Source organism: Lygodium microphyllum, chromosome 13, assembly GCF_053477565.2.
Source record: "Lygodium microphyllum isolate KBCC chromosome 13, Lygodium_microphyllum_v1.1.10, whole genome shotgun sequence".
Lineage (NCBI taxonomy): Eukaryota > Viridiplantae > Streptophyta > Polypodiopsida > Schizaeales > Lygodiaceae > Lygodium > Lygodium microphyllum.
Window position 1 is genome coordinate 89087269 of NC_141147.1, and position 27184 is coordinate 89114452.

The following is a 27184-nucleotide window of genomic DNA, read 5'->3' on the forward strand; positions in this document are numbered from 1 at the left end:
TTACCTTGATTGGAGAAGTGCATAAAAATGGAGCTGCGTAGGATGAATTTGTCTCAACACAAAGTGATTCACTGCACAACAAGAGCACAAATCAAAACATAATCACATATTTTATGTGATGGCAGGCAATTTTTGCAATTGGGAAAAACCGAATTTTGGACCAAGTGTCTGCCAATAACACAAGCATGCACTGCTACTGCTTATTTGAATCACTGCTTGACTTAAGAAATACCTTAACAACTTGATGTTGTAGAAGGACAAAAACACTATAGAACACATGGCTGCTGTTTCTGCAGATACAAACAACAGATTCTGCTACAAGAGACAGAAGACTTCAAATTGTAAACAGATTTCTTGCCACAAACAGATTATACTGACAAACTTTTAGAAAGCTGCAAGAAGTTATCTTCAAAAATGCAGGCTGAGCGTGAGCTCATTAGGCTCAAGTATGAGCAACCTCAGCAGGCGGCACTCCAGACTGAACAGGAACTTGCCATGGGGTTACCTTCCAAGCACATGCTACCGTGATGACCTGTCACCCCCATATGACTCCAAGTCGATTGTACAACCTAATGCTAAGGCTTCCTCCGGCGAAGTATGATGGTACGGTTGATCCCCTGAACGAACTTCTATTTTGTATCAGTTAAGTACTTAATTTCTTTCACATTCATACACAGATAGGGAAAAAGTTTCATCAGTTGCATGCCATCTTACTAGTAAATACAGCATGTGTCTGATGGCAACATTACCTCAGCAATCAAACTGACCTAGACATAGGCAGTCTCAGTTAGGCTTGTTGCAAGTCCCTTAGAGCTAGGTTCACTCCACCACAATACCTTGCTCAGTTGGAGGATGATTTCACAATTAAGCAAGGCCCTCTTCCAATTATTCAATTTAGTGACAAGTTCCTCATAATAGCTACCAAATTAGGTAGGCAGGATGATGAGGCAAAGGAAGATGGTAATGTTGAACACCCTGAAGTTAATTTATTTTTGTATCGATGAGTTTTTTCACATCCATACATGGATAGGACAAGAGTTTTATTAGTTGCATGTCATCTTATTGGTGCAGCATGTGTGTGATGCTAACATTGCCTTAGCAATCATATAGACCTACACACAAACCTAGCCACATAGTCGATCAACATCCCTTAGAAATAGGTTCATTCCACCACAATATCTTACTTAGTTGGCAGATTATCTCACACTTAAGAAGGCTCTCTTCCAACTATTCAGGTTAGTAACAAAGTCCCCACAATGACTACTCAGCTAGTCAAGCAGGATGATGAGACCTTGACAGTATGTCTATGTGTCTTGACCACCAAATTCAATGGAATGTGTACCCTTGAAACCCAAGATGTATCAAATGTTGAACGAAGTCATGAAGTGCATTGTACTACACTAATTCCTATTTTGGAATCCATTTACAGCCCCAAAAAAGCTTTATTTGTATCATTTATTGGCACCTAGATGCAACCCAAGAGAGTCAAGGCACCACCATAAACAATTCAATGTCTCATGCCAACAAATAAGGCATGGGCATTCATCACTATACACATCTCACTTTCATTCTTCATCAGTTCCTTCTCCCCTCACCACTATCCATTGCTGTCATACTTTCACAAGAATGTGAATTTTTTATGCTTTGCTAAGCATTTGATTAATTATTAATCAAATGTGCAAATGTGAGAAGCACGTGTTGTGCAAGTCAATTAAGTCACAATGGCAGGCTAAGGATCCCGAGATGTTAGTGGGTGTCAAAGGCAAAAGTTGTCATAAGTTATACTAGACAAATATTGGTGGTGCCTGGTGTCACTTTTGGTCTAAGGGATTTAATTGACCGATAATTGTCAATGGTGGCACTATGAACTAGGCATTGATTAATAATCCTCATTCAAGGGTCAATCAATGCACAAGACCACTTGGGAGTCAAAATGGCCTAACTAATTTAATTGTGGATGGGCACATTAGATTTTTTGGGCAGGGACAAAGGTTGAAACTAATTTTTTGAATTATTAATGCTGAATTTTAATTGAATGGCTAAAAAGAACTAATTAGTGTAGGCCATCTCATAGGCTACGCGTTGATGCCCTTTGATCCATGATCCGAGCTCCCTAGGCATTTAAAGTACCATTAAATGTAGTTGTTGCCCCTAGTGTCCTACGCACTATCTGACACTAGGGTTAGGATTTCCTATGGCGGTTAATCCATTCGAGTTTCATTTTTATTATAAAAAGACACTTTGTGCCTCATTAGCATACAAGTGTGACATTTTTCATTGTGATTGCCTTCGGCATCGTATTCTCTCTCACTCATTAATACATTGCCTCTCATTTTGCGATTGAGTTATTGTGCATCAATTAATTCGCTCATTATCTTTCATTCTCTATCAATTAATCGTGCAATTACTTCACACCTAGGCCAACATTGGTATCAATGCCACTTACCTCCATCGCCATTGCTCGCGATTATCTTCCTCACAGGCATTGCCATTGAGTGCCACGCCTTAGCTGGCTGCCGCCCAAAGCCACTACCATCACCAACTTCTATAACTTCAACAAGTGGCAATCGACAATTGGATGCCATCGTTTCAACCATTGTCACCGCCAATTGGTCTCTTCATGCCACATCTTCTTTGGTCATCCCTGCCAATTGCTGCCCAAGGCTTCACCCTTCAATCTCCAATCGGTTGTTGGAGTAGCTGATTTGCTTGGCGCTATTGGTCACGAACCCACACTCTGTCCCACACGCAACCTATAGACCTGCCACCAGGGATCCACCACCTACAAGTAGTTGATTTGAAGTTATAGAGGATTTGCCAACCTGCGAACTCATCACCCCAACCTATTGTGTTGCCCAACTAAGCATCAACCTGCAGGCGTGTACACCTCCGCCAAGTGTCACCTGCGGGCATGTACACCGCCTCCCTCGCTTCATGCATCTTCACAACACTACCATTCTAGTCACCAGTTTCACCACCTTCATGCTACTTGTCCCTCGACCAATCCCCCTCTACCGTCTTCATCGTCACCTCCTTCATGCTATCCCCCTTCGCACTCGCCGCCCTTGTCACAGCAACTTGCCAACACAAATGTGGTGACTTGCACACTACCTTTGGAGTGTCGCCCTCGTCATCATACTTGTTGCATCCTTGCCAACCAACTGGCCACATCATCGCATCGTTGCAGCCACATGTCTCCTTTCAACCAACAAGCTCTTGTCTTTTTTTTAAATCAAAGGATTCAAAAATCTACAAAAACAATTATTTTTTTTTAAAGAACCGCAAGCCCTAATTCTTGCTCACTACCCTTCTGGAGGACAACTTGGGTCAAATTTGGGGCTTTCCTTAAAATCCACCCAATCCGGGTCAAATTTCACTAGGAATTTGGAGATTTGTCATTAATTTCCTCAAATTTATGGCTAAGCCTTGAGGAAGGCCCTCTATGGCCTTAAGCAAACTCCCTATGCTTGGAATGAGAAGATTGACTTGTTCCTCCAAGAGAGATTGGGGTATCGGCCGCCCCACAACTTTATGTGCACACCTCGGGTGGAGGTCGTGTGATGTTTGTCCTTTATGTGGACGATTTGATTGTGACAAGTGATCGTGCCCAGATGGTCGAGCAGACAAAGGCAGCACTTCATGACAAGTTCGAGATGATGGATATGGGACTTATTCGCTTCTTTCTAGGTCATGAGATCTATTAGACTCCATGGGGAATCTCTCTCCCAACAGCGGTATGTGCAGGAGCTCTTAACTACGTATGAGATAGAGGGATGCAAGTCTTAACTACATATGAGATAGAGGGATGCAAGTCTATTATGACCCCTATGGATCCAAACTGTAAGGCCACAATCCATTCCCATTCTCCTTTGGCAAATGCTATCCGTTATAGGCAATTGGTTGGATCCTTAATATGGCTTCTCAACACTCATGTTGACTTATGTTATGTTGTAGGTGTGCTGGCCGAGTTCATGAGTGAACCCAAGATGGTGCATTGGAACGCTGCTCAGAGGATTTTGTAGTTCCTTCGGGGGACCCCCAATATCGAGATCTATTATCCAACAGGTACAAGTGATGCAAGCTTGGTACTTACAGGTTGGAGTGATTCACATTGGGCTAGCGATGTGGATCATTGGAGATCCACAACAAGTTATTGCTTTACATTGGATGTAGGCGTTGTTTCCTAGAGTAGCAAGAAGCAACCCATAGTTGCCCTATCTTCGACTGAGGCAGAGTATCGGGTGGCATCTTCTACCACATGTGAGATAGTGTGGCTTCACAGGTTATTGGAGCAGCTTGGTTGCCCACAAATAGGTCCTACTATTCTTCAGTGCGACAATGAGAGTTGCATTGCCTTGGTCCGGAACCCTTCATGCTAGGGTGAAGCATATCAAGATTCACTACCATTTCATTCGGGAGAAGCTCCTGGATGAGACTATTGATATGGTATACTTCAATTCAAGACAGAGGACAACCTTGCCGACCTGTTTAAAAGGCGCTTCCATAGGCTTTACTTCAGCATCATCCCAAATCCCTCAGCATCATGCCCCCTCCAAGATCTGAGAGGGGGTGTTAGAGATTGTCATCCCCTTGACAGGCATTCCTGAGAGATAGACTATGTATATATGCATTTCTTGTCACTCGGGCATTTGATTAGTTGTGTGTGCTGTGGGTGACACGTGGCAATTCTATACAGTCCGTACAGTTTGCAGGTATGCCATGTGGCAGTGCTCAATAGGTCGCACATGTGATGTCACGTCAACAGTGCAGTCGAACAGTACAATCAGCTGCATTAAATGTAGCCAACAGCATATTTTTACCATTTCTTTTCAGGCTATTTATTGCCTGCCTTCAGCACACAGTCATATACATTCTCTGATCGCAGCGTTGCAGATTTCTAATTGTGGAGACTGCTGCACATACTTCGAGGTTCGTAGCCCATGAGATCTTCAAGGTGGAGACATACACAAACATACACTACACCCATGTGCATATCTGCTTCCTTATTCAACATTCTTCATTGCCGATTTTCTGTGTGTTCCACTGTCTCTTTCTCTCTCTCTATTCACTCTATCTCTCGATCTTGGTCATACGCATCGTTGCCTCCGTACGATGTACGATACTATCCGTACAATACCATACGGTACATATCCGTACGAATTCATACGTGATTTTGGACCTGTTTGTGCCACCTGGTCTGTACATCTTGGATCCCGCATCCCGTGTTTCCTGCACCCCCGCCTTTACTCTTGCACATTCCACCTACCTGCGTGGCATTTTTTGGGGGGGTGGGTAGCCTTGGATATCTCATCCCACCCCCCTTTCCAGCCATGCACTCCCCCCACCCGCCCCCCATCCCTCTTTGGATTCCTTCTAGCTAGCAACCCTCTCTTTGACCGTTGACCCCTCTTTGACTGTTTGAACTTTGACCCTTCTCTCATCTACAAAAGGTGCTCCTCTCCTCCATGCTTCCACACCAATTCAGCAAGCACTTACCATTCTCATCTTCCTCTCTTGGATCTTGATTCTTGAATGGACTTGTGATTTGTCATTCTCAAATCTCACCTCCCATCCCCTCTTTCCCGCACCCTATCGAAACATTTGCCATTCTCAAATCTCATCTCCCATCCCCTCTATCCCGCACCCTATCAAAGCATTTGCCATTCTCATCTGAGATCTCCCATCCCCTCTCTCTCACTCTTGCTCTTTCAACTTTACCCCAACCCTCGGGTCTCTCGAGTCTCCCTCCCTTTCAACTTTCAAGACTCAAGTTTCAAGAGTCGAGACTCAAGCATCTCTCTCTCTCTCTCTCTCTCTCTCTCTCTCTCTCTCTCTCTCTGTTGCCTCTTTATCCGTCATCAGCACCATGACTCGTGAGAAGCATGAGGCCTTCAATTTGCATGCGATCCATGTGGAGAGGGACACAAAGAAGTCCAACTCCCACCATTGGACATGCAAGTATTGTGGGAAGCGCTATACAAGTGGAGCAACTCGGCTTCTCCAACATCTTTCCAACACGGGGGGGCAAGTTGCTCCATGCAAGGAGATCCCTCAAAACATTGCGGAGGAGATTCTCGCCAAGATGAGAGGGGGATCCACAAGAGGAGGAAGTGGCTTATCGGTACCAACTCCTATGCCTACTAACGAAGAAGCATCCAATGTGGGGATATCTTCAACCAATGCGGGAGAGGCCTCTACCATTGGTGGTGGGGGCTCCACATCCGCATCCAGATCCGGATCCGGTAAAAGACAAAGAGTGAAGGCTCATGCGGTGCCGGAGAGACAATCCTCTCTCTCTCAAGCTCCCGGTCATTTGCATGGATCGGTTGCCTTTCTTAGAGAAAGGCAACGACTTGCAGACATTGAAATTGCACGCACGGTGATTGAGTACAATCTTGCATTCAATGTTCTAAAGCAAGAGCAATGGAAGAAGATGGTAAAAGCCATTGCCAATGTGGGTCCATGTGAAGGATGGACCGGTATTACATACAATGACATGAGGACGAAAAAGATTGATGAAGAGAAGGAGAGGATTGATAGAGCCCTTGATCCTATTCGGGCCGCATGGATAAAATATGGATGCTCCATTCTCACCGACGGATGGAGTGATCGTAAGAAACAGAGCATCATCAATATATTTGTTTCATGTCCACTCGGCACTTACTTTTTGCGGGCCATAGATACCGGCAAGAGGGGGAGAAAAACAACGAGTGCATTCATCTACCACTACATTCGACAAGCTATCATTGAGATATACGTTGCGATTTGCCTTTTAATTTGTTTCACTTTCTTTCATTATGATAATATCATGATTCATAATTGAAATTTGATTTACGCATAGCTATCTATCTCCCTATTCTAATAATTAATTTCTCTCTAGTATCTATGATCTATCTCCCCCCCCCCCTTCAGTTGCTCCCTCCCCCTGCAGCAACTCCCCCCTCCAGTAGCACAGCAGCATGGTAGGTAGGTTCTCAGCAGGGACGCGCAATGGAAACCTCTGATCAGACATTGGTGCATTCTATGAGTGCCCCCCCAATCAAACACCTTGCGCATCATACTCTCTGAGAAACGGCTCTAAGCCGTCTATACCACAGAGCTGGAGTTGAAAGAAACAGCGATCTTTAGACACGTCGTTGGACACTCCACAGTGTGAGGGCCCAGCTGCGGGATTGGCTCCACTCCAAGCTGCGCATTGGCACAGCGCAGATCGCGGAGGCAATCCTCATGGGCCAAGGGATCTTCATGGTTCAACTCACCTCTGCAGACGCAGCTCGTGAGCTAGTGGAGAGTGCACCCTATGCCTCCACGAAGGGGGTCATTTACATGGTTCCCTAGTATAGCGGCTTCACAGTGGAGATATTTGAGCTCCATAACAAATTTCTGAGACATCCAGTCACCTTACTTTTCCCCGGACTGGCGGTAGAGTACCGCCAGTTAGTGGAGGACTTTGGACGGAGCACAGTTCTTCCTGCCTCCTTCACGGATGCAGTGACTGCTGCAGGAGTCCCAAAGGTACGAGTCGCCGTGAAAGACACAAAGAATATACCAAAGTTCCTGGAAATTGAGGCAGGAGGTCGCTCCTTTAGGCAGTAGGTCATTGTGACTAGGCAACCAAGGCAGTGCCTGCACTGCCATGACTTTGGGCATCAGATAGCAGATTGTACGCATTTCCAAGCCAAGGCGGCTCCACCGACAAGTCCGCAAGTGGACACTGACGGCTTCATATAGGTCCAGACGACAAAGAGGGAGATGGCATGGGGGCCGCAATCAGCTCCTCAGACACATCCTCGACAGCAGGGAGCAGGAGGGCGAGCGACCCCTCCTCGGCAACGCACTCCGCAAGACCCCCCCCCAATGCACGCCCCACCCCGCAGGACCGCAGTCCCCCACATCCACCACCCGCGCCACAGACTATCTCCCCTAAGATCCCACAGCCCCCACACCCACCCCCTTAACCTCCCATGCCCCCCTACTAACCTTGGCCTACAGCCCCCACCCACACCCGCCACGTATCTCTGTTCATCCCACCATCCCTCGATCCTCTTCCCCCCCACCACCTCCCCTGCCGAGCACCCCCCCTGATCCGCACCCAGTTCAAGTGATCCCCACCAGACCCAACCCCCCCTCCCACAGGAGGTGATGAGCCACATACGCCTACATCCTCCTCGCACCAACAGTTTTCCTCCTCCCACACAACCACTAGCTCATTTGCCCCTACCACCCGTCACACTAATGTTAACCACAACAGAAATAGCCTATAATGTTTGAGAAAAAAAGATGGTTGTAAAGTTTACTCAGATGTTCCTTTGAGAGTTGGGATCTCTCCCATGCAAATTGTACTTAATCAAGAAGCACCTGTGGTACAGTGTGCATTAGTCAATTTTTACAAAAAGACTAAGGTCTAGATATATGAAATATGAGATAAGTCTGGTCATGTAGACACAAAAAAGGGATTGGATGCTCAAAGGGGTGGAAAAAATGTGCTCTTAAAGTTCATGTATAAAAGAGATGAAAAATAATGGAACAAGCTATTCATGTTTGTACAAACTTCTCCCTCTTACGTTCTTGCTACTCTATTGTCTTGAGTAAGAGTGAACAAGAGCTCTCGTGGAGGCCAGATTGGGCAGTTAGCGGGCACCACGTTGTCCGTTGCCCGGTTCTCCTGACACTTGATCCCCCAACATCTACCCTACACACACGATCATGTCGGATCCCTGACTCGATCTATAGGAGGGAGGAGGTGATGAGACAGATAAAGCAGATTTGGACCAGGGAGTGGGGCAGGAGAGACCAGGTCGCAAAGGAGGTTGCAGAGGTCCTAGCCGAGTCGAGCCGTATCTACCAAGAGGCAGCCATACAGGCCACGCAGCAGAGCTGGGAGGAGGAGAGAGCACTCCGACGGGACTTAGCAGCCACGTAGAGATTATTACAGGAGGCACCATGGAGCTTTCCCAGTGGAGACCAATCACCTTATTATCAATGGCCTGTAAGGCACTGGCAAAGATGATTGATAGGCGACTACGCCCGTGCTTCCAGACATCATCCATGACACACAGACAGGCTTTGTCCAGGATAGGAGCATCCTAGACAATGTATTCATCTTCTTTGAGGCGACAGAGTGGGCTCAGTATAGTGGGCAAAGACTAGCCGTACTTCTCTTGGATTTTGAGAAAGTTTATGACAAGGTGGACTGGGATTTCCTAGAGGGCACCATGGTGAGGTTGGGTTTCCCCTAGACTTGGATTCGCAAGGTCTCCGCACTTTACATATCGACCACCAGCAAGGTTCTCATAGATGGCGGGCGAGAGGAGGAGTTTAGGCTGGAGAGATCAGTCCGACAGGGCTGCCCCCTAGCCCCATACCTATTCCTATTCTTTCCAGAGGCGATGTTTCACTTCCTCAGGTCATGTGTGAGCAGATTACACGGCCTCCGACTTCTAGTGATAGAGGAGACTGAGTTGTTAGACTTAGAGTATGCAGATGATACAATACTCTACATAGAGGACGATGAGTTGATGCTCGAGAGAGTGAGGCTGGCTCTTGAGGTGTTATGTTCTGCAGCGGGAGCGAAAATCAACATGGCGAAAGTCGGTTGGTTTTCTCACAGACCAGGACGCTAGCACGGAGTGGGGCGTCCACCTAGGATTTAGATGGGTGAGCAAAGGGCAGACCGTAAGGTACCTTGGGTTCCAGGTGGGACTCGACATCACTCTCCCGCCCACCAACAGTTTCTTCTAGTCCTCAATTCTATTTGGAGAAAGCTCACCTACTGGAGCACGGCTCGCCTCTCACTAGCCGACCGAGCCCTAGTCGTTAACCAGGTCCTCCTAACGACGGCCTGGTACATTTCCTCGTGTTGGTGCTTCTCATCATCCTGCGTAGTGCAGCTTCGCCACCTAGTGCAGCACTTCTTTTGGTCCGAGTTAGACGGCTCCAAGGATTCCAGGGCCAAGGTGGCGTGGGCGACCATCATACGGCATCGGTCAGAGAGAGAGCTGGGGATCATAGACCCAAAGTATCAGAGTATGGCCCTCTTGGGCAAGCTAGTTGTCCGTGGCCTCACACCAGGAGGGCAAACTTGGAAGGTCCTACTACAAGAGGGTCTTCAGTCCCTGAGATAGATCTTCACATTAGCCCAAATCACCTCCCCCAAATCACCTTTCCTACGCAACCTGCTCTGCGTGTGACAGGGCCTCTGCAAGGCCCTAATCCAGAACCCCCCATGCTGCCAGGAGGAGATAGAGTGTTAGCCAATGATTTGCCCCCAGATCAAAGATCAGGAAAGGGCGCAAATTGGCGAGCACCCCCACATCCAGTGGGCTGGTTGGGAGGCTGGCCCAGCTCATACCATCAGGACATAGCGGGAGGTGTACAGGATGGTGGACGAGGAGGTGCTGCAGCGAGTATTAGGCTACCAAAGAGGAGTGGAGCTGAGGAGAAGGGAGATAGACGTAGCAGTACCTCAGGAGTGGCTTGCTCCCCCAATACAAGAGCTGATAGAGCCCGAGGAGGTATGGGCCGCTAGGTTTTCACCAACAGGCATCCCCCTACAAGTGGCAAGTAGAGTGGGCGGCGCTACAGCTAGGACTTTCTTCACCGTACAGGAGGGGAGGCGTCTGGCTTTTGACAAAGGGTAGCAGGATTAGAGGATAGTTGTCCTTTCATGGAAGAGGATCTGAGTGATTGGCCTTCAAGGAAAGACATGGCAGTTGGACCCTTTTGTCTTTTGGCACGAGCTCAAGGAGTGGTGCCTCTGGATCTGGGAGGGCAGGCCACTTGATGAGCTGGAGTGGGATCCGAGAGAGCGGCTATGGCCAGCCACTGTAATCACTAAGAAGCCACCGAGTTTCCTGGAGTACACCACCAGGATTGGCAAACATGTACTGATACAGGAGGATATGGAGTGGACACCATCATATAGCAGGCACTGGACGAAGCACAACATCACGGAGCCTTTCCAACGAACCTTCTAGTACCACCTATGGGATAGCTAGAGGCCGAGGAGGATATCATATTTTTTATGGTTGGTGGCACATGGAGGCTTGGCGGTGGGAAGCTGGCTTGCCAGATGCAAAAGGAGGCAAGTTGTAACACTGCACACAGCAACCTCTGGAAACCCCAAAGCATTGCCTTTGGTCGTGTGAGGAGGCGTAGCTCGTGTGGAGAGGAGCATGCCATATCCTTCACCGTATAGCACCCAGCCTTGGATGTATCTCATGGGGAGCTTTATGCTGCAAGCGGTCAGCCAGGGCCTTCACCTTCTATGAGGCCGGGATGTAGAACACGATATTCATTATCGAGGCAGGGTCATGCACAATGGTTGGTTTGAAGGTTCTACCCATCCGCCAAGTACTCAAGCCCATAGCAGACCACTCTGAGGTATGGGAGATCATAGGGAGTCTTACTAGTTGGCATATCTGCAAGGCGCGGTGTTAGGAGGCTTTCAGCGGAGAGAGACTTTCAGTACATGCAACCTTAGCAGAGCTTTGGACCTCCATCATCCACTCCCTCCGCGGCCGATGGGATCACAGTGTAGGGCGAGTCGAGGGCTCGTCAAGAGCTCTAATGTCATTTCATGCGCACTTGGGGCGGCTAGGACTTGTTTTTTGTGATACAGGCAAGCAGCCCCATATGGCGATATACCCACCCTCCATGGCCCATCCCCCCCAGACTGCCTTGAGAGGCTTGTATACATGATGTATTTGTGACTTTCATCAACTCCAGCTTGTCTGTTGAGCATGAGTACTCTATTGTAATCAGTTTTTTTGAGTAATATAATCAGCCACATTTTACTTGCAAAAAAAATCTATGATCTATCTCGATTCTCTCTTTCCCCCTGGGGGCTGCAAGGCCCCCAACCCCCAGGCCCCATCTCTCTACATTCTTGAATCTTGAAACTTGAAACTTGAAACTTGAAACTTGAAAGGCTCAAGTTTCAAATCTCTCTAGACTCTTTCTCTCTCTAACCTCCAATTTTATCATGAGCATAGCACACTGGAGTTGAAGAAGCCTTCTTCAACTTGCTTTGCTTACATGTGATTATTGCTGGAGCGCCTTTATGAGGTGCGGTCCCGCCTTGCGCCAGATAGTGGTGTCCACTCTATGGAATGAGTGGGATGAGCATGAGACAGAGGAGGCCAAAGCCATGCAAGCAGCAGCGCTTATGCCTTAATGAGCAGTTTTGGCCGTGCCATTGTCATTGTCGTGACTCCCTTTTATAGGGTGTTACATATGAGGGATTGTGAGGGGCCACCATGGGCCTTCTCGTTCACTTCTTTAGAGCGGCATTGGCGGAGGCACGTGCTTGTACAGTGATCACAGAGACACAGCGTGCACATGTTTTAGAGATAGCAGAGAGGAGATGGGCTTGGATGCATAAGCCCATCCATGGTTTTGCCGCATTGGTACATCCAGCCTACAAGTCACCGGCGGTCATGGATGATAGAGAGTTCCATTCAGACCAGCTTACTTATTTGACTCGTGTGGTCCCTATGGATGACCACAATGCAGTGCTAGAGGAGCTAGGATGTTATGTAAATCAAAGAGGGCAAGTGGGTTTTGCTTCTTCCACTTGTTGGAGGAGAGAGTTACTTGTGAAGCCTTTATTTTGGTGGCAAAACTTTGGATATGCACTAGAGACCCTTCAGCCCCTCTTAGCCATAAGGGTCATTGTCCAAGATTGCTCTTCAAGGGCATGTGAAAGAAACTGGAGTATCTATTCTCTCATTCACACAAAGATTCGCAATCGGCTTAGCACATGACAGTTAGAGCGGCTAGTCTATTGCCACACTAACTTATGCATGATGAGGACTATGATGAGCATGGGTAGTCCGAAGCAAAAAGTTTAAAACTTAACCATAACATTCAAAATTTGTTGTTTTAGCTTTTAAACTTTAAACTTTGAAGTTTATACTTTATAATTTAGACTTTAGCATTTACAATGATCAATCTTACGTGCATCACTGCATTGTGTAGGTGAATGTTGATACATTCAAGTTGATGGGCGATACTCTTCCAAGTATACATAAGGAGGTGGACGAGGAGGAGATGATTTTTGCAGAGCTCTATAGAGAGCTTATAGCAGCAAATACTCGTGACACTCCCAATCAATCATTCGACGCCCTCCATCATTGAGAAGGGGTGGTTTGAATGGCTTGCAGACATATGTAAGGTGGGGCTCTAGTAGCTCACATTCTGTGCCTCATGATGACTCATACGCTTCCGCACTACTTCACTCTGATAGCCCCATCATAGCATGCATGCCCGGCTGTCCAAAATCCATTGGATTGGCACTTCCATAATGACCTTGCATTTGCATTTCTTGCCCCGTAGGTACCAACTATTTGGTTTCATTAGCATCTTTGGGAGCTTCAAATGAAAGGTTTGACATTACCTTTGGTGCTCCTTGTTGTCCCGAAGGTGTAGAAGATGTTTTCTTCTTCTTGCCTTTGTTGTCCTTCTTCGGAGCATTCAAAAATCAGGTAAATTGAGGATCCTTTGCCAATTCAGTAAAGAGAATTGTTGTTGTCCTTATCCAATTCTTAAACCGGTTATCAAATTCCTCTTCACTTTGCTTGTCATCAACCTCATTATGCCTTGAAGGCCCTGCATCTTGCCCAACAGCAATATTTTCAGCTTACCGTCCATGGTTTGAGCCTTGTCCAAGGTCAAACATTGCATTTCCTTCATTCCCATGTGAATGTTCATACTAAGAGGCATCAGCACTACTTGACTGCATCTCACTGTATGAGGACATATTGATGTAATTTCTCAATTGAGAGCAAAAATCAGCACCAGCACAAAGCTTTGGCTTACAGTCAGGCGTCTCAAGCCCACCAAATCAAGGGATTGAGTGGTATCCTAGCAATGAAACCATGAAACTAGCCTTCCTTCTTGGAAAGAGCGATAATTCCCTGATTAAGTACTTAACTATAGTAATCACCAAATGAATATAACTTCAAATGCACAAATTACCTTAATAATCTCAGACATTGGACACCCTATTGGCCCCAAAACTGGCGCCCCTATAGGTATTTCCTTAACTTGATTGCTAACGTAATGACTACAAGCTGAGATTCACAATCTCCTTTGTTGTTCCAAAAAGCCTCTTTGCTGTAGCAACAATCAGCAATCAATTCGGGCCAATTGCTCCTTGATTTTTCACCTAGGACTTGCACAAATGGAACCACCAATTGGCCCAATGCTATCCCAAATTACAATGAATGTACTAGCATCTAAATTCCTTGACAGTTACACAAATTTCAGGTGCAGAATTGAGTGTACAATGCCTTCACCAATTGACACGCGACCCGGGTGGCTTCCAAACCCTAATTTCTGTAAAAATTTAGGGTTTACAATAAAGATCTCTCTACTATCCACCAAATTGGACTGAGGTCTGTTCAAAATGGCTAAGAAATGTTGAGATCTCCTAAGAATGGGTTGGAGAATGTGAGAGAAAGCCAAGATAAGAGAGAAATCTGATTTTCTTCAGGAGAAAACCCTAAATTCTGCCTGCTGCCTACTCCAACCTGCATTTAATGCAGTCACCTATTGCCAAGCACCTCCAAAATGTTGTCACCTGATCAGCAATGTTGTTTCCAACCCGTGGAAGGTGACTCTCTGCTGTCCCCTACCTATTGAGGTTCCCAAATGGCTGTCTTCTACAGCAAATTGTTATTCTCTGATCAGAAAATGGACCAACAGCTCCCTCTTTCTCCCCCAAGCTGTAAACTAACTGAATGGCTGAGACCCAGCCCTCCAAAACGTTTTCTGAATTTGCATGGGCATTTTTGCCAAGTGGCAGCCTTCTAAACCCAATTTTCAGCATTGTCCAGTCATTTAATTCAATTGTAAAATTAAATAATCTTGAAAATTAATTTTAGCCCTTCTGACCCTGCCCAAAATTAAATGTGCCCATCCATAATTAAATTGGCTAGGCCATTTGAAAATTGGAGTGGTTCCCAATCTCTATTGACCTTAGACTGGCATAAACTAATTAATTAATTAATTAATGCTAGTCCCTAGTGTCACCACCGACACTTATTGGCTAAATCATTGCCCTAGGGTCTGATCTGATACCAACTGACCAACAGAACCCAATTGGCATAAGTTATCACAACTTTTGCCTTTAACACCCACTGCATCCTCGGGGTCCTTGGCTTGTTACCATGAAATAACTACCATGTGCATCACATGTGCTAAACAACCTTGCACATTTGATTAATAACTTAATCAAATTGTTATCAGCAAGATTAAACCATCTCAAAATTTCACGTCCTTGTGACAGAGCGACATTAGGACCTTTGGACCGTATCCATCTTTATGGCCCATGACAGTATCCTAGCGGATTTGATTTCTATCCTAGAGGATCTTATGTTAGTCTTGCCTATTTATAGGCTCCCCTATAAATGGGTTGGCAATCACTTCAGTCATTGACTTCTTCTATCTCCTGCCTTCTCCCCCAATGCCCTGACTGCAGCTACACTCTATAGCACATGCAAGGGCTGAGCCTTGAATCAGTTTCCTTTGACTATTCAGCCGAGTTCCTCTTCTTCCTTTTATTGTTTCTTCTTGTAGTGCATCCTTTTCTGCTGCCACTCACATGATATCAATAATCATCGCCATAACTGCAGCAGATCTGCATTAAACTGCATAGCAGCCCCAAAACCCTCTCTCTCAGCCATCCCTAGTCTCTTTTCAGCATTGCCTCCTTCTGTCACCATCAGTAGCAGCCTTTTCACATGCCTACCTGTGTTTTCCTGCTGCCCTGGCTCAAGGTTCATCATCTACAATTGGGGAGCTGCCTTTTGCTGTTTACAAAGAGCTCATGGCTGCATTTCATCTCTTCTGGTGTTGGTTGCACCCTTTTCCAGTGGACAGCCCCTCTACACAGACCAAGACCTTGTGTTTTAGTGATGCACATCCCCGCCGGCCTGAAGTTGCTGAATTAGCTGGACAGTGCCACCTCCTCTCAAGTGCATCATCATTTGCAGTTTGTCACTTGTATTTGCTGGCCACTGCCGAGATACAGAGGACCCCTTCTCCATGATTGAATGCCACAACTTGCTAACCTAAAATACCACTCATTCATTGCTGCTAATGTAAAACCACTGTGTTCTTTTGAACTGGGCCTGTTCATAGCTGCTCTATATTGCTGAAATAAATGGCTAATTCAAAGCCACTATGAAGCACTCTTCCAAGCAAAATCTTGGCTACTCTGAGCTGCCACTCTGTCTCCTACAGCTGTTCTGTTTCTGGCATTAAGGAGGACTTTTCTCTACTTTAAAAACACATGTAAATTGCTCAGAAGATCTGCTCCAGCATTGGGTGTTAGCAGATTAGTCAGTTCTTGTGTGAATCTATGCATGGTTTTGTGGACTCTGCATTTCTTTTCCAGAGTGGATCATTGGACACCAATTATTTAGCCCTGTTTTATGGGTGATTGTTTATTTTATGCATTGTCTAATCTGGTCGGCCTGTATTTTGGGCCCAGACGTTTGCCAACCCAATCCTGTTCTTTGACTATTTATAGCCAAGCTTGCTCCTCCTCAAATATCATTGTCAACATACTCTTTTACTTGCAGGTCCTGTTGGAGAGACGGAGCGTAGTGCCAATGCCCACTCGGCCAAAGACTCATTGTTGTATTCAACTATCTCATGTCTTGGTATATGGATTCCATTTTCCAAGCATTCTTCTAAGTTCTATCTTGCAATGTCGTTCTTTCCTTTATAGTGTTTCTTTTCTCTTTCTTCTCTCGTGTTGTGCAGTCTATTACAACAATTTCACACACTTCCATCGTTGTACCCACTTCTGACATTGTATCATGCATCTGTGTTCAGGATCTTGGTGTTGCTTTCTACTATTGCAGGTTTGCCAACTGATGTTGCTGATCAATTGTGTCTACTACGACCACTTTTCAGCTTGGGTAGCACCAATCTGCTACAAAATGGCCTATTTTCCAACCCATTGTTAGAATTCGCCAATAATACATTAGCCTCCATGGCTAATTCTACATTTAATGCTGCTGAAATGCAACATACTTGGCATTTTGAAATGAGGCATCCAGGCACATCAATTCATGGAAGTGTTGGTTTATATCTTTGCATTCAGCCCTTGCAGGGAAGTGTGTTACATGTGCAAATAACAACAATTATGATTTCTGGCATTGGTTCAATGTTGATTACTGCTGCTGATGGATCACACTTTATGCTTCTAGATATATTGTTTGTCTTGGTATCACCAAAAGTCTCTTGTCCATTTCAACTCTCAATAAGCATGGATTTCAGGTCATCTTTGAGGATGGCAAGTGTATTCTTAGAGACATAGAGCTTGATTACACTCTTTGCTTGTCAGGCACCTTGTATAAGGGCCTTTTCTTATTGGACACATATGAGAGAAGCGCTCATAATGCTTTGGCAATTAGCACTCTTACGTCCACAATGCAAAATGCGGAGCTATGGCATCCCTAGTTTGGTCACATGAGTTTTGGCAATCTAAGGACACTTCAGTGTTGTCAAATGGTGGATGCCTTACCTCTTATGGAGACCCCACCACCTCATGCACATGAAGGATGTATCTTGGATAAAATACATAGGTTTGCTTTCAAAAAGGATGGTGCAGTGTGTGTTGTTCAAAAATTGCATTCACACACTCCAATGTTTGTGGTCCCATGAGGATACGAGCACTTGTGGATCATCTCTATTTTACCATTTTATAGATGACTACTCACGATATGCTTGGGTGCATGCACTTTAAACATTTGGTTGCTAAGCTTGAGGCTGAAACTGGTAAGTCCAAACACTTCACACGGATAGAGGGACGGAATATATATCTTGTACTTTTGAGACATTTTTGCTTGAAATAGGTATCATATATTAGGCCACTGTGAGGATGACCCCTCAACAAAATGGTGTTGCTAAAAGGAAGAATCAAACACTTGTGGAAATGACAAGATGTATGCTTAAGGACAAAGGGTTACCACATAAGTTTGAGTCTTGGAATGGAAAGAAACCCAAGGTTGACTACTTTCGGGTGTTTGGATGCATAGCCTATGTACATGTACCAAAGGAGCTTCGTGGAAAGCTCGATGACAAGAAAATGCATTTTTATTGGCTACAGTTCGGAAAGCAAAGGATATCAATTGTATGATCCATGCACAAGGAAAGTGTTTGTCAGTAAAGATGTTATTTTTGCTGAAAATGCAGCCTTTTTGCATGACCAATTTGAAATGCCAGCCACTTATGACTCATGTAATGTTTTCAAAGGCCTCTTACCACTTTCTTTGGGTTTGAGCCTGCTATAAGTGGCCGAACACACTTATTACACCAAGTTGTTGCTGAACCATATGCTTCCTCTAGCAATGAAACATGCAATATAGTAAGAAAGGGCTACTTTAAATGCAGTAAAAACTGTCCCTAGATGGCTGTTGCAAACACTCTAGGAGAGTAAAATGGATGCTCCCTTACCTTAGCAAACTAGAAGGGCTACTAGACATGCAGCACATCATGTAAGGGGGGCTCATTTGGTTGATATTACAGAAGTAGATGATTCTTGTGATGAACATGTGTTTAGCATCTTGGATCTTGTGTCCATGAACAAAACCATAGAGCCTTGTACAGTGCCTTTGCCAAATATATGATATGGCCTTGGAAATCATCTTGTAGATGGTATTTAGAATTTCCATTGGGAGGGCTTGGTCCTCATGACTCCTTTGGGCAAGAGTTTTATTCTTCCCTGATTGATAAAGGTTGAACTTCTACATTTTCTCGTGCATACACTAGAAAAGCTTGCAATATCCTACCCAATTTCCATCATGTGCCTCAGCTAATATGTTATCAAGGCCTAGCAACCTACTCGTCTGCATCTTCTTTACATCAAAATGTAGTTCATCTTCTGAGAATGGGCAAGCTAACTTAACAACAATTTCATTATCTATTGACTTGTCCATTGGTGCTAGAAATAATTGGAGCTTTTCAGCATAATCCTACTCCATGGTCAGGGGTGCTTCTATTACACTTGATAGGTGATTTACAAGAACCTTTGCAATAGATACATCATATATATGTTGTGTTCTTTTAGAATGCTCAACACTGCTATGTTGTCTCTTCTACGTTTCAATTGCAATGCTTTGAAAAGTAAGGATTAGAAGCATCTTTCCCTACATAATAAATCCCTCTTAATTGCATATGTATGGCAACAATTCTCTTCTCCTCCATTTTAAGATAACCTTTGCCTATTAAATGATGAGAAGCCTACTGTAGTAAAGGCTGTGCGTCAGCTGAGAGTGAAGGGGGCAGAGAGTTGAGAGTAGTAGAGTGAGAGAGTGAGCACTACACAGTGAGTATTCGGTACAATGACTAGTGTACCACATTTTAGGTTTTGAATATATATAAAGTACAAAGTGTAAGGGTGCGTTCACACCTGAACACAATAAAAGGCACGGTGACCCTTTATTCCCAACAACCTCCCACCTAAAGGAAACGTGCCTAAAGGTAGAGGAAAGAATCAGCTCTGTCTATGTATGTACAAAGCTGAAAAACATATATACTATCCAGCCCCCATCATCTGGCGGCAATGAGCAAACCGCTCGGTTGGGAGACCTTTCATGAGAAGGTCTGTACGATTATCATCTGTATGTACCTTGACAAGCTCAATGCCTTTGTTATCAAGTATATCCCTAATGAAGTGATACTTCACCTATATGTGTTGTCTTTGCATGAAAGACAGGATTCCGTGCTAGCATGATATCACTCTGATTGTCACAATGAAGGATAGGAACCTCTATAATCCCAAGCTCTCTCACCAAACGTGAAAGCCATAAAGCCTCTTTGCATGCCTCTGTGGCAGCCACATATTCTGCCTCTGTAGTAGACAATGCAACACACTTTTGCAACCTAGATATCCAAGAGATTGCTTCCCCTATGAACATAAGCACATATCCTAAAGTAGACTTCCTACGGTGAGGATGGCTAGCATAGTCTACATCCGTGAAACCAACAACAGATGACTTCTGCTTACCAAAGCAAATACACAAATCCTTTGTGCTCTTAAGGTATTTCATGATACCCTTCATTGCTTCCCAGTGCTTTTTGCAAGGACATGCCATATATCTACTAACTACTCCCACCGCAAATGCAATGTCAAGATGTGTAGCAACAATAGCATACATCAAGCTACCAACAGCTGAAGCATAAGATATCTTGGCCATTTCAACCTTACCATCATCTAATGTAGGGCTGTCGTCTACACTAAGTTTCACATATGGAGGCAATGATACATTGATAGCTTTCCTCCCCTCCATATTGAAACATTGCAGAACTTTAGTAATATACTCCTGTTGTGACAGATAAAGAAGACCCTTTGATCTGTCTCTGAGTATACGCATGCCAAGAATGTGATTTGCCTCACCGAGATCTTTCATATCAAAGCTATTGTGTAGACTCTGCTTCAAGGAGTCTAAGGCATGAACATCCTTGCCTGCAATTAGCATGTCATCCACATACAATACCAAGAGAATAAGTCTGTCATCTGCTGCCTTCTTGGTATATAAGCAGTGATCAACTTGAGAACGATGAAATCCCTGAGATTGCATGAATGTATTAAGTTTGTGATACCATTCGCATGTGCCTGCTTCAGCCCATATAAACTTTTGTTGAGTTTACATACCATGTGCTCTTTTCCCTTTGCAACAAAACCGTCAAGCTGTTGCATATAGATTTTCTCATGCAGATCACCATGTAAGAAGGCGGTTTTTACATCCATCTGTATGAGTTCCATGTCCTCAGATGCAACCAAGCCTAAGATGATTTGCATAGTCATTTTGACTACAGGAGAAAAGATTTCATCAAAATCAATTCCATGTTATTGCTTGTACCCTTTAGCAACCAAGCGTGCCTTGTACATGGGCAAAAGAACCAGAAGTGACTTTCATTTTGTAAACCCATTTGCAGGGTAGCACTTTTTGTCCTTTTGGCAAAAGTACCAAATCCCAAGTGCCATTCTTCATAAGAGATTCCTGTGAGAGTGCGCTGCGGAAGAGGGAATACGAACACGGAGGGGGAGAGAGAGAGAAAGCAAAAAATAAGGAAGAGAAATCTGCACTGACTGAAATGAATGCTGAATACACTAAAATGGACTGATCAGTCCCTGCACGCAGCCCACAACGTCAGTGAGGGCACCAGATCAAGCTGATGATGATGGCAGCACCACCATGGGGGAGAAGGAGTGTCGGAATCTGCAAGAAGACAAGTGATCAAGTGGGGAGGGGGGCTGCCAATAAATAGGCAACGGACACACCCTAACCCTAACCCTAAAATGGGCGCAAACCCTAAAAATGCCCTAAAATGGGCGCCCCACAACAGTGACCAAAAAGTGGCCGGGCAGCCAGTGGCTGCCCACTAAAAGAGGCCAAAAAGAAATACACATCCTAAGACAGCCAGTCAAGAGTGACTAGCCTCCCCCATCATAACACATGACAGACATGTCAGAGCTCCTAATGTCCTCGTCTGACTCAGACTGAGGCTCACAGGCAGGAGATAACAAGGCATGACAAACATGACTGCTAACACCCCCTCTCAGATCCTGGATGTGGCTGAAGGCCAAAGAGAAAATAAATCCTGGGGTGGCAAGAGGAATGCCAAAGTCGATGAAGTCCGTCGATGTAGACTGCCGCTAAAGGAGCTCCTCACGATCCTGGGAATCCCCCTCTAAAACACTAGGGGCCAGGGAATCCACAGCCGCATCACCGAGATCGTCCCCCTCTGAAAGGGATGGGGGATATGAGGGAACCACCGGAGGAGAGGGTGGGGGATGGGAAGGAACCTGTGGAATAGAAGGTGCACAAGCGGGAACGGGTGTAGCAATAGACTGCTGCGGAGGACCCTGCATCAAAGAAGGGGAATGGAGCCTATAAAGCCCGCTCTCCTGCCAACCTGTAGATAAGACAGCTCCTGTAGAAGAATCCTCAATAACAACGGCATGCTCGGTGAAGATCACTCGTGTGCCAAGCCTCGTAAGACCATAAACTGAGAGGAGGGAAAGGCCCAAATCCAAAACATGTAGGGCCTGTGAAAAGAAGCTCGAAGGTCGTCGGTAAACAAAGGCAATGTGCCAACACCACTAATAGGCACTGATAAAATGTCACCAACAGTGACTGAACCCTCTGATGGACGGAGATCCTGTAACAAATCACCTCGGGGAGTCATATGACTCGAAGCACCACTGTCCACTAACCAAGGCTGCGCAGAAGACACTGCAGCCACGGAAGAAGGATCCTCCTCCAAAGCATGGATATGAAGGAACACTGACTCATGGGTAACAACTGGTGTAGAGGTAGAAGAAGGCTCCGATGTAGATCCATCCGTCGCTCCCGGACGAAGGTGAGGGTACTTCTTCCAGCATTTCTCCTCGGGATGTGTCCCTTTCCCACAGTGTGGGCACTTCGGTCTCTCTGAATCTGAGTCAGAGCCTAAAGAACTGTCCTTCTTCTTAGCCTTTGACTTCGTCTTCTTCTTCTTCTGTCCTCCCGAACCTGCAACAAAGGCTCTAGTGGAGTCGGATCCACTAGCACTGACCTCTCTGAGTCGCTCGTCATGCTCCAAGACAAGCGGGGATAGCTCCTCCCATAGAAGCTTCTCACGGGTCCTCGATGTAAGAAGGCTGGTGTAGAAGACATCAAACCGAGGCGATGGCAGCTGAGTCAAAAGAATCATAGCCATGTCTTCAGAAGATATCGTCCAACCGAGGGATGCAAGCTCATCCCTCATATCCTGTAATCTGTTGATGTGGTCCTTCATGGAAGGACTATCATCAATAGCGAGCATCCGCAACTTCTTTTCAAGAGATATCCGGTGGGCAAACGTCTTCTGTTGATAGAGAGACGCGAGCTTTCTCCACACGTCTGGTGCAGTCTTCAATCTGTGAACATGAACAAGGACAGAATCCTGCAAACTCAGAAAGAGGAAAGTTCTGGCTCTAGAATTAAGCCGATCCCATAAGGCTGCACAATCCATAGATGTCCCATCTGCGGGATCCACCTTAGGCCGGGGAATAGGAACAGAAACAAGCTCCCAAAGATCGAAGGAGTCCAAGATACACTCCACCTTGCAGGACCATAGAGAAAAGTTGGAGCCATCCAACCGGTCTTCTTTGGGCAGCTGAGGAAGTACAGGTACCTGTACAAGGGGTACCAAAGGCTGCATCTTCGGCCCACTGGAAGGGGATCGCCGAGATACATGAATAGAAGGGGGACGGGAAAGAGGAATAGACTCCGGACGACGATCCTCGTGATAGAAATCACGCCTCCGTTCAGATGAGTGTTGAGACAAAAGCTCGTCATCTGAGTCATCAAAGCCTGTAAACTGATGAGAAGACATCTTCGATATCTGCAAACACCAAAACACAACAAGGGAAGGTTTCCGGTGCCGAAACACAAACACCAGAGGCTTCTGAGCTGGCCGCCTTGCACAGAACGCAAGGATGATGTCAAACGCAAATGCTAACGATGCAATCACCACAGAAAAACAGCCTCCTGCCTCAAAACGCAGCCTGGGAATAGGTCGCCAGTAGGAAAAGAGCCGCCTGAAGATGGAACAACAGCCAGAACAGCAAGGCGCAGGCTGGAAGGAGTGTCACCCAGCTGGAGGAGGGCTGCCCAGGCTGAAAACGCAAGCAGGAAGAGGTGGGTGATGACGTGGCAGCCACTGGAGAAGGCGCCAGCAACAAACACAAATATGTGACACCAAAACAGGCCGCCTTGATCAAGGAGATGGTGCAGAAGGTGACGCCTCAGCTGTTGGAGACGTCTTGACCAGCAAACGCAAAGTTGTGGGTGTTCTCCCGCGTAAAACTCAGCTCCGTGTACTCTCCTTCGGCTCTGATACCATGTGAGAGTGCGCTGCGGAAGAGGGAATACGAACACGGAGGGGGAGAGAGAGAGAGAGAAAGCAGAAAATAAGGAAGAGAAATCTGCATTGACTGAAATGAATGCTGAATACACTGAAATGGACTGATCAGTCCCTACACGCAGCCCACAGCGTCAGTGAGGGCACCAGATCAGGCTGATGATGATGGCAGCACCACCATGGGGGAGAAGGAGTATCGGAATCTGCAAGAAGACAAGTGATCAAGTGGGGAGGGGGGCTGCCAATAAATAGGCAACGGACAAACCCTAACCCTAACCCTAAAATGGGCGCAAACCCTAAAAATGCCCTAAAATGGGCGCCCCACAACAGTGACCAAAAAGTGGCCGGGCAGCCAGTGGTGGCTGCCCACTAAAAGAGGCCAAAAAGAAATACACATCCTAAGACAGCCAGTCAAGAGTGACTAGCCTCCCCCATCATAACACATGACAGACATGTCAGAGCTCCTAATGTCCTCGTCTGACTCAGACTGAGGCTCACAGGCAGGAGATGACAAGGCATGACAAACATGACTGCTAACAATTCCATCTCTGATAGCATTTCTTTTTGTCATTTCTTACTATCTTGTCTGTCCATTGCTTCTTGGAAGCAGGATGGTTCGCCACAATCTCTTAACATGACATAATCAACCACATAGTTTACTCCAAGAACAAATCTATTTGGCTGTTTTTGCACTCCGGTCGACCTACGGACCCAATGGTCAATATTTGTTGGCTCTTCAGCCTGTAAATCTGCATTAACAGCTTGTTGTTATGCAAGTACAGCTTGTTGTATAACTAGTTCAAGTTGTTCCAAGTGCACATGTTCTTGCTGAATTTGTGGGACATCATGGGCAAGATCTTGCTGATCATTTACAGTATCATTCCCTGCATTTTTAGGGACATTTTCAGCAGGTATTTGTTGTTGTTTAATGGGCATTCTTTGCTGTCCTATTGGTACATCCTCCCAGAATACAACCCTTCGGGCCTCCTCAATTCTTTCGGGCTGTTTGTGCATGCGATCTTCCCAGAAGATGACATCATTGTTACGTACTACTTTTCTTTTCTCGAGATCCCATAATCTATACCCCATTTCACCTTCATCACCATATCCTAGGAAAATACATTTATAGGACTTTGGCTCAAGTTTGTTGCATTCTTCCTTGCATATGTGCACAAATGCCTCGCAGCCAAACACTTTAAAGTGTGCATACGAAGGTGGCTTGCCTGACCATACTTCTTGAAAAACTCCCCCCCCCCCCCCCTCCGCCCCAAAGACCTATTTGGTGACCGATTAATCAAGTGTACGGTGGTCATAACAGCCTCCGCCCAAAAACCATGGGGTAAAGCAGCATCTGACAGCATTGTACAGACCTTGTCTTGAATGATCCGATTCATACGCTCTGCAACATCATTTTGGAGTGGATTATGAGGAGCAGGAAGATCCCTCTTAATCCCTTTGCTCTCACAAAAGTCGTGAAAGGCTTTGGACATATATTCCCCACCATTGTCAGAGCAAAGGCATTTTAATGTCTTGCTGGTTTGATTTTCAGTAAGTGCCAGAAATTTTTTAAATTTATCTAAGGCCTCGTCTTTGCGACAAATTGGATAAATCCAAACTTTGCGTATGGCATCATCAATAAAGGTAATAAAATACTTCTTCCCCCTAGAGATAATCCTGGCATTTGACATACATCTGAATGTACTAACTCTAAGGGTGAAGACTTTAGAGAAAGAGATTTTTTGTGTGACGTTTAAGCATGTTTACCATAAATACAATGATCACACTGTTCAAAATCAGCATACCTTAAAGACGATAAATAACCCAAACGAGAGAGCACTTTCATTCCAAATTGACTCATGTGTCCCAACCGGCTATGCCACAAAGAAACACTTGGCTACTCAATTATGGCAACAACATGGTTGCGCACACTAGATACATGCAAAGGATACAGAGTATCACTTTTGGACCCCTTGGCAATAATGCGGGAGCCCTTACATATTTTCCATTTGCTATCCCCAAAGGTGGTGTGATAGCCTTCATCATCTAGTTGCCCTGTGCTAATCAAGCTCTTCTTGAGTTGAGGTACATGTCTCACATTATGCAAAACAAACACGGAACCATGCTGAAATTCCAGTTTCACACCTCCAATGCCTACAATTTTACATGCATAGTTATCCCCCAAGTGAACAACACCACGTATTGCACCACTGTAGTCAAAGAACCACTCATGATGTGGTGTGACATGGAAAGACGCACTTGAATCAAATATCCAAGTGTGAATATCATCCTCAGAATCTGCAATCGATGCATGTGCATCTAAAGAAGAAGCTAGAAGTACATCACCATCACTGTCATTATCATGAGTGACTACATTAACCTCTTCTATTTTCACATTGCTCTTTTTAGCATGCTAGCTATCCTTGTTTTCAGCCTTGTTGGCTTCATTGTTTTTGTTTTTTCCCTTCTCTTTCTTCAGCTGAAAGCAATCCCTTTTGTAGTGCCTCTTTTTGCCACAATGATGGCACTCCACATTCTTTCCACGAGATTTGTTGCGTGCTCTATTTTCAAAACTGCTATTATACTGAAATTTGCCTCTAGTGTGTAATACATTTGAAGACTTGTTTGCCAAGTTGTTCTGCCTATTGAGTTCTTCCATCAGCAAAGAACTCTTCACACATCAGAGTATAACAGCTAAGCATTTGAATTACGCAAAGCTGTCCTGAAAGTATCCCAACTTTTAGGTAGGGTGCATAGTAAGAAGGTAGCTTTGAACTCTTCATCGATATGAAAATCCAAAGCAATCAGCTGACTAAAAATTGAGTTAAACTCATTCAAATGTACGGACATGGCTGTACCCTCTTTCATGCAAGAGTCCATCAATTTTTTTAGCCAATAAACCTTGCTAGCTACACTTTTCTGAGCATACAATTCTTCAAGCCTTTGCCACATCGCATATGCTGAATTCAGCTTCTCAATGTTGAAGAGCAAGTTGTCTGACATTGAGAGCTCAATGCTAGAGCGAGCAAGCTCATCCAAGTCATCCCACTCGTCTTGTTCCATGTCTACTAGTTTGATTCCCTTTGTTTTGATGGCCTTTACATGTTTCTTCTGCACCAAGACATTATAGCATTGTTTCTGCCAGATTGCAAAATTATGGGCACCCTCAAGCTTCTTAATGTGCAAAAGGTTACTGCTGTCACTGTTTCCAGCCATAATTTGCAGCCCCAAATTGAGTAACCAGTCACCAAAGGCAAGCCCAAATATGACACAAATGACCACA

At 45.4% G+C, this 27184-nt stretch overlaps 1 protein-coding gene across 4 annotated transcripts in view; it reads right to left on the bottom strand.

The window, feature by feature from the left end:
* Positions 1 to 27184, bottom strand: part of LOC148026880 (nucleotide pyrophosphatase/phosphodiesterase-like) — a 158974-nt gene that overhangs the window by 100832 nt on the left and 30958 nt on the right. For all 4 annotated transcript variants that reach the window (XR_015692913.1, XM_087691413.1, XM_087691410.1 and 1 more), the window contains exon 3: positions 5 to 71. Coding sequence is in view for 3 of the 4 variants with exons in the window: in XM_087691413.1 (XP_087547539.1) it covers positions 5 to 71 (67 nt within the window). In the remaining variant the exon portion in view is untranslated. The remainder of the gene's footprint in view (positions 1 to 4; positions 72 to 27184) is intronic.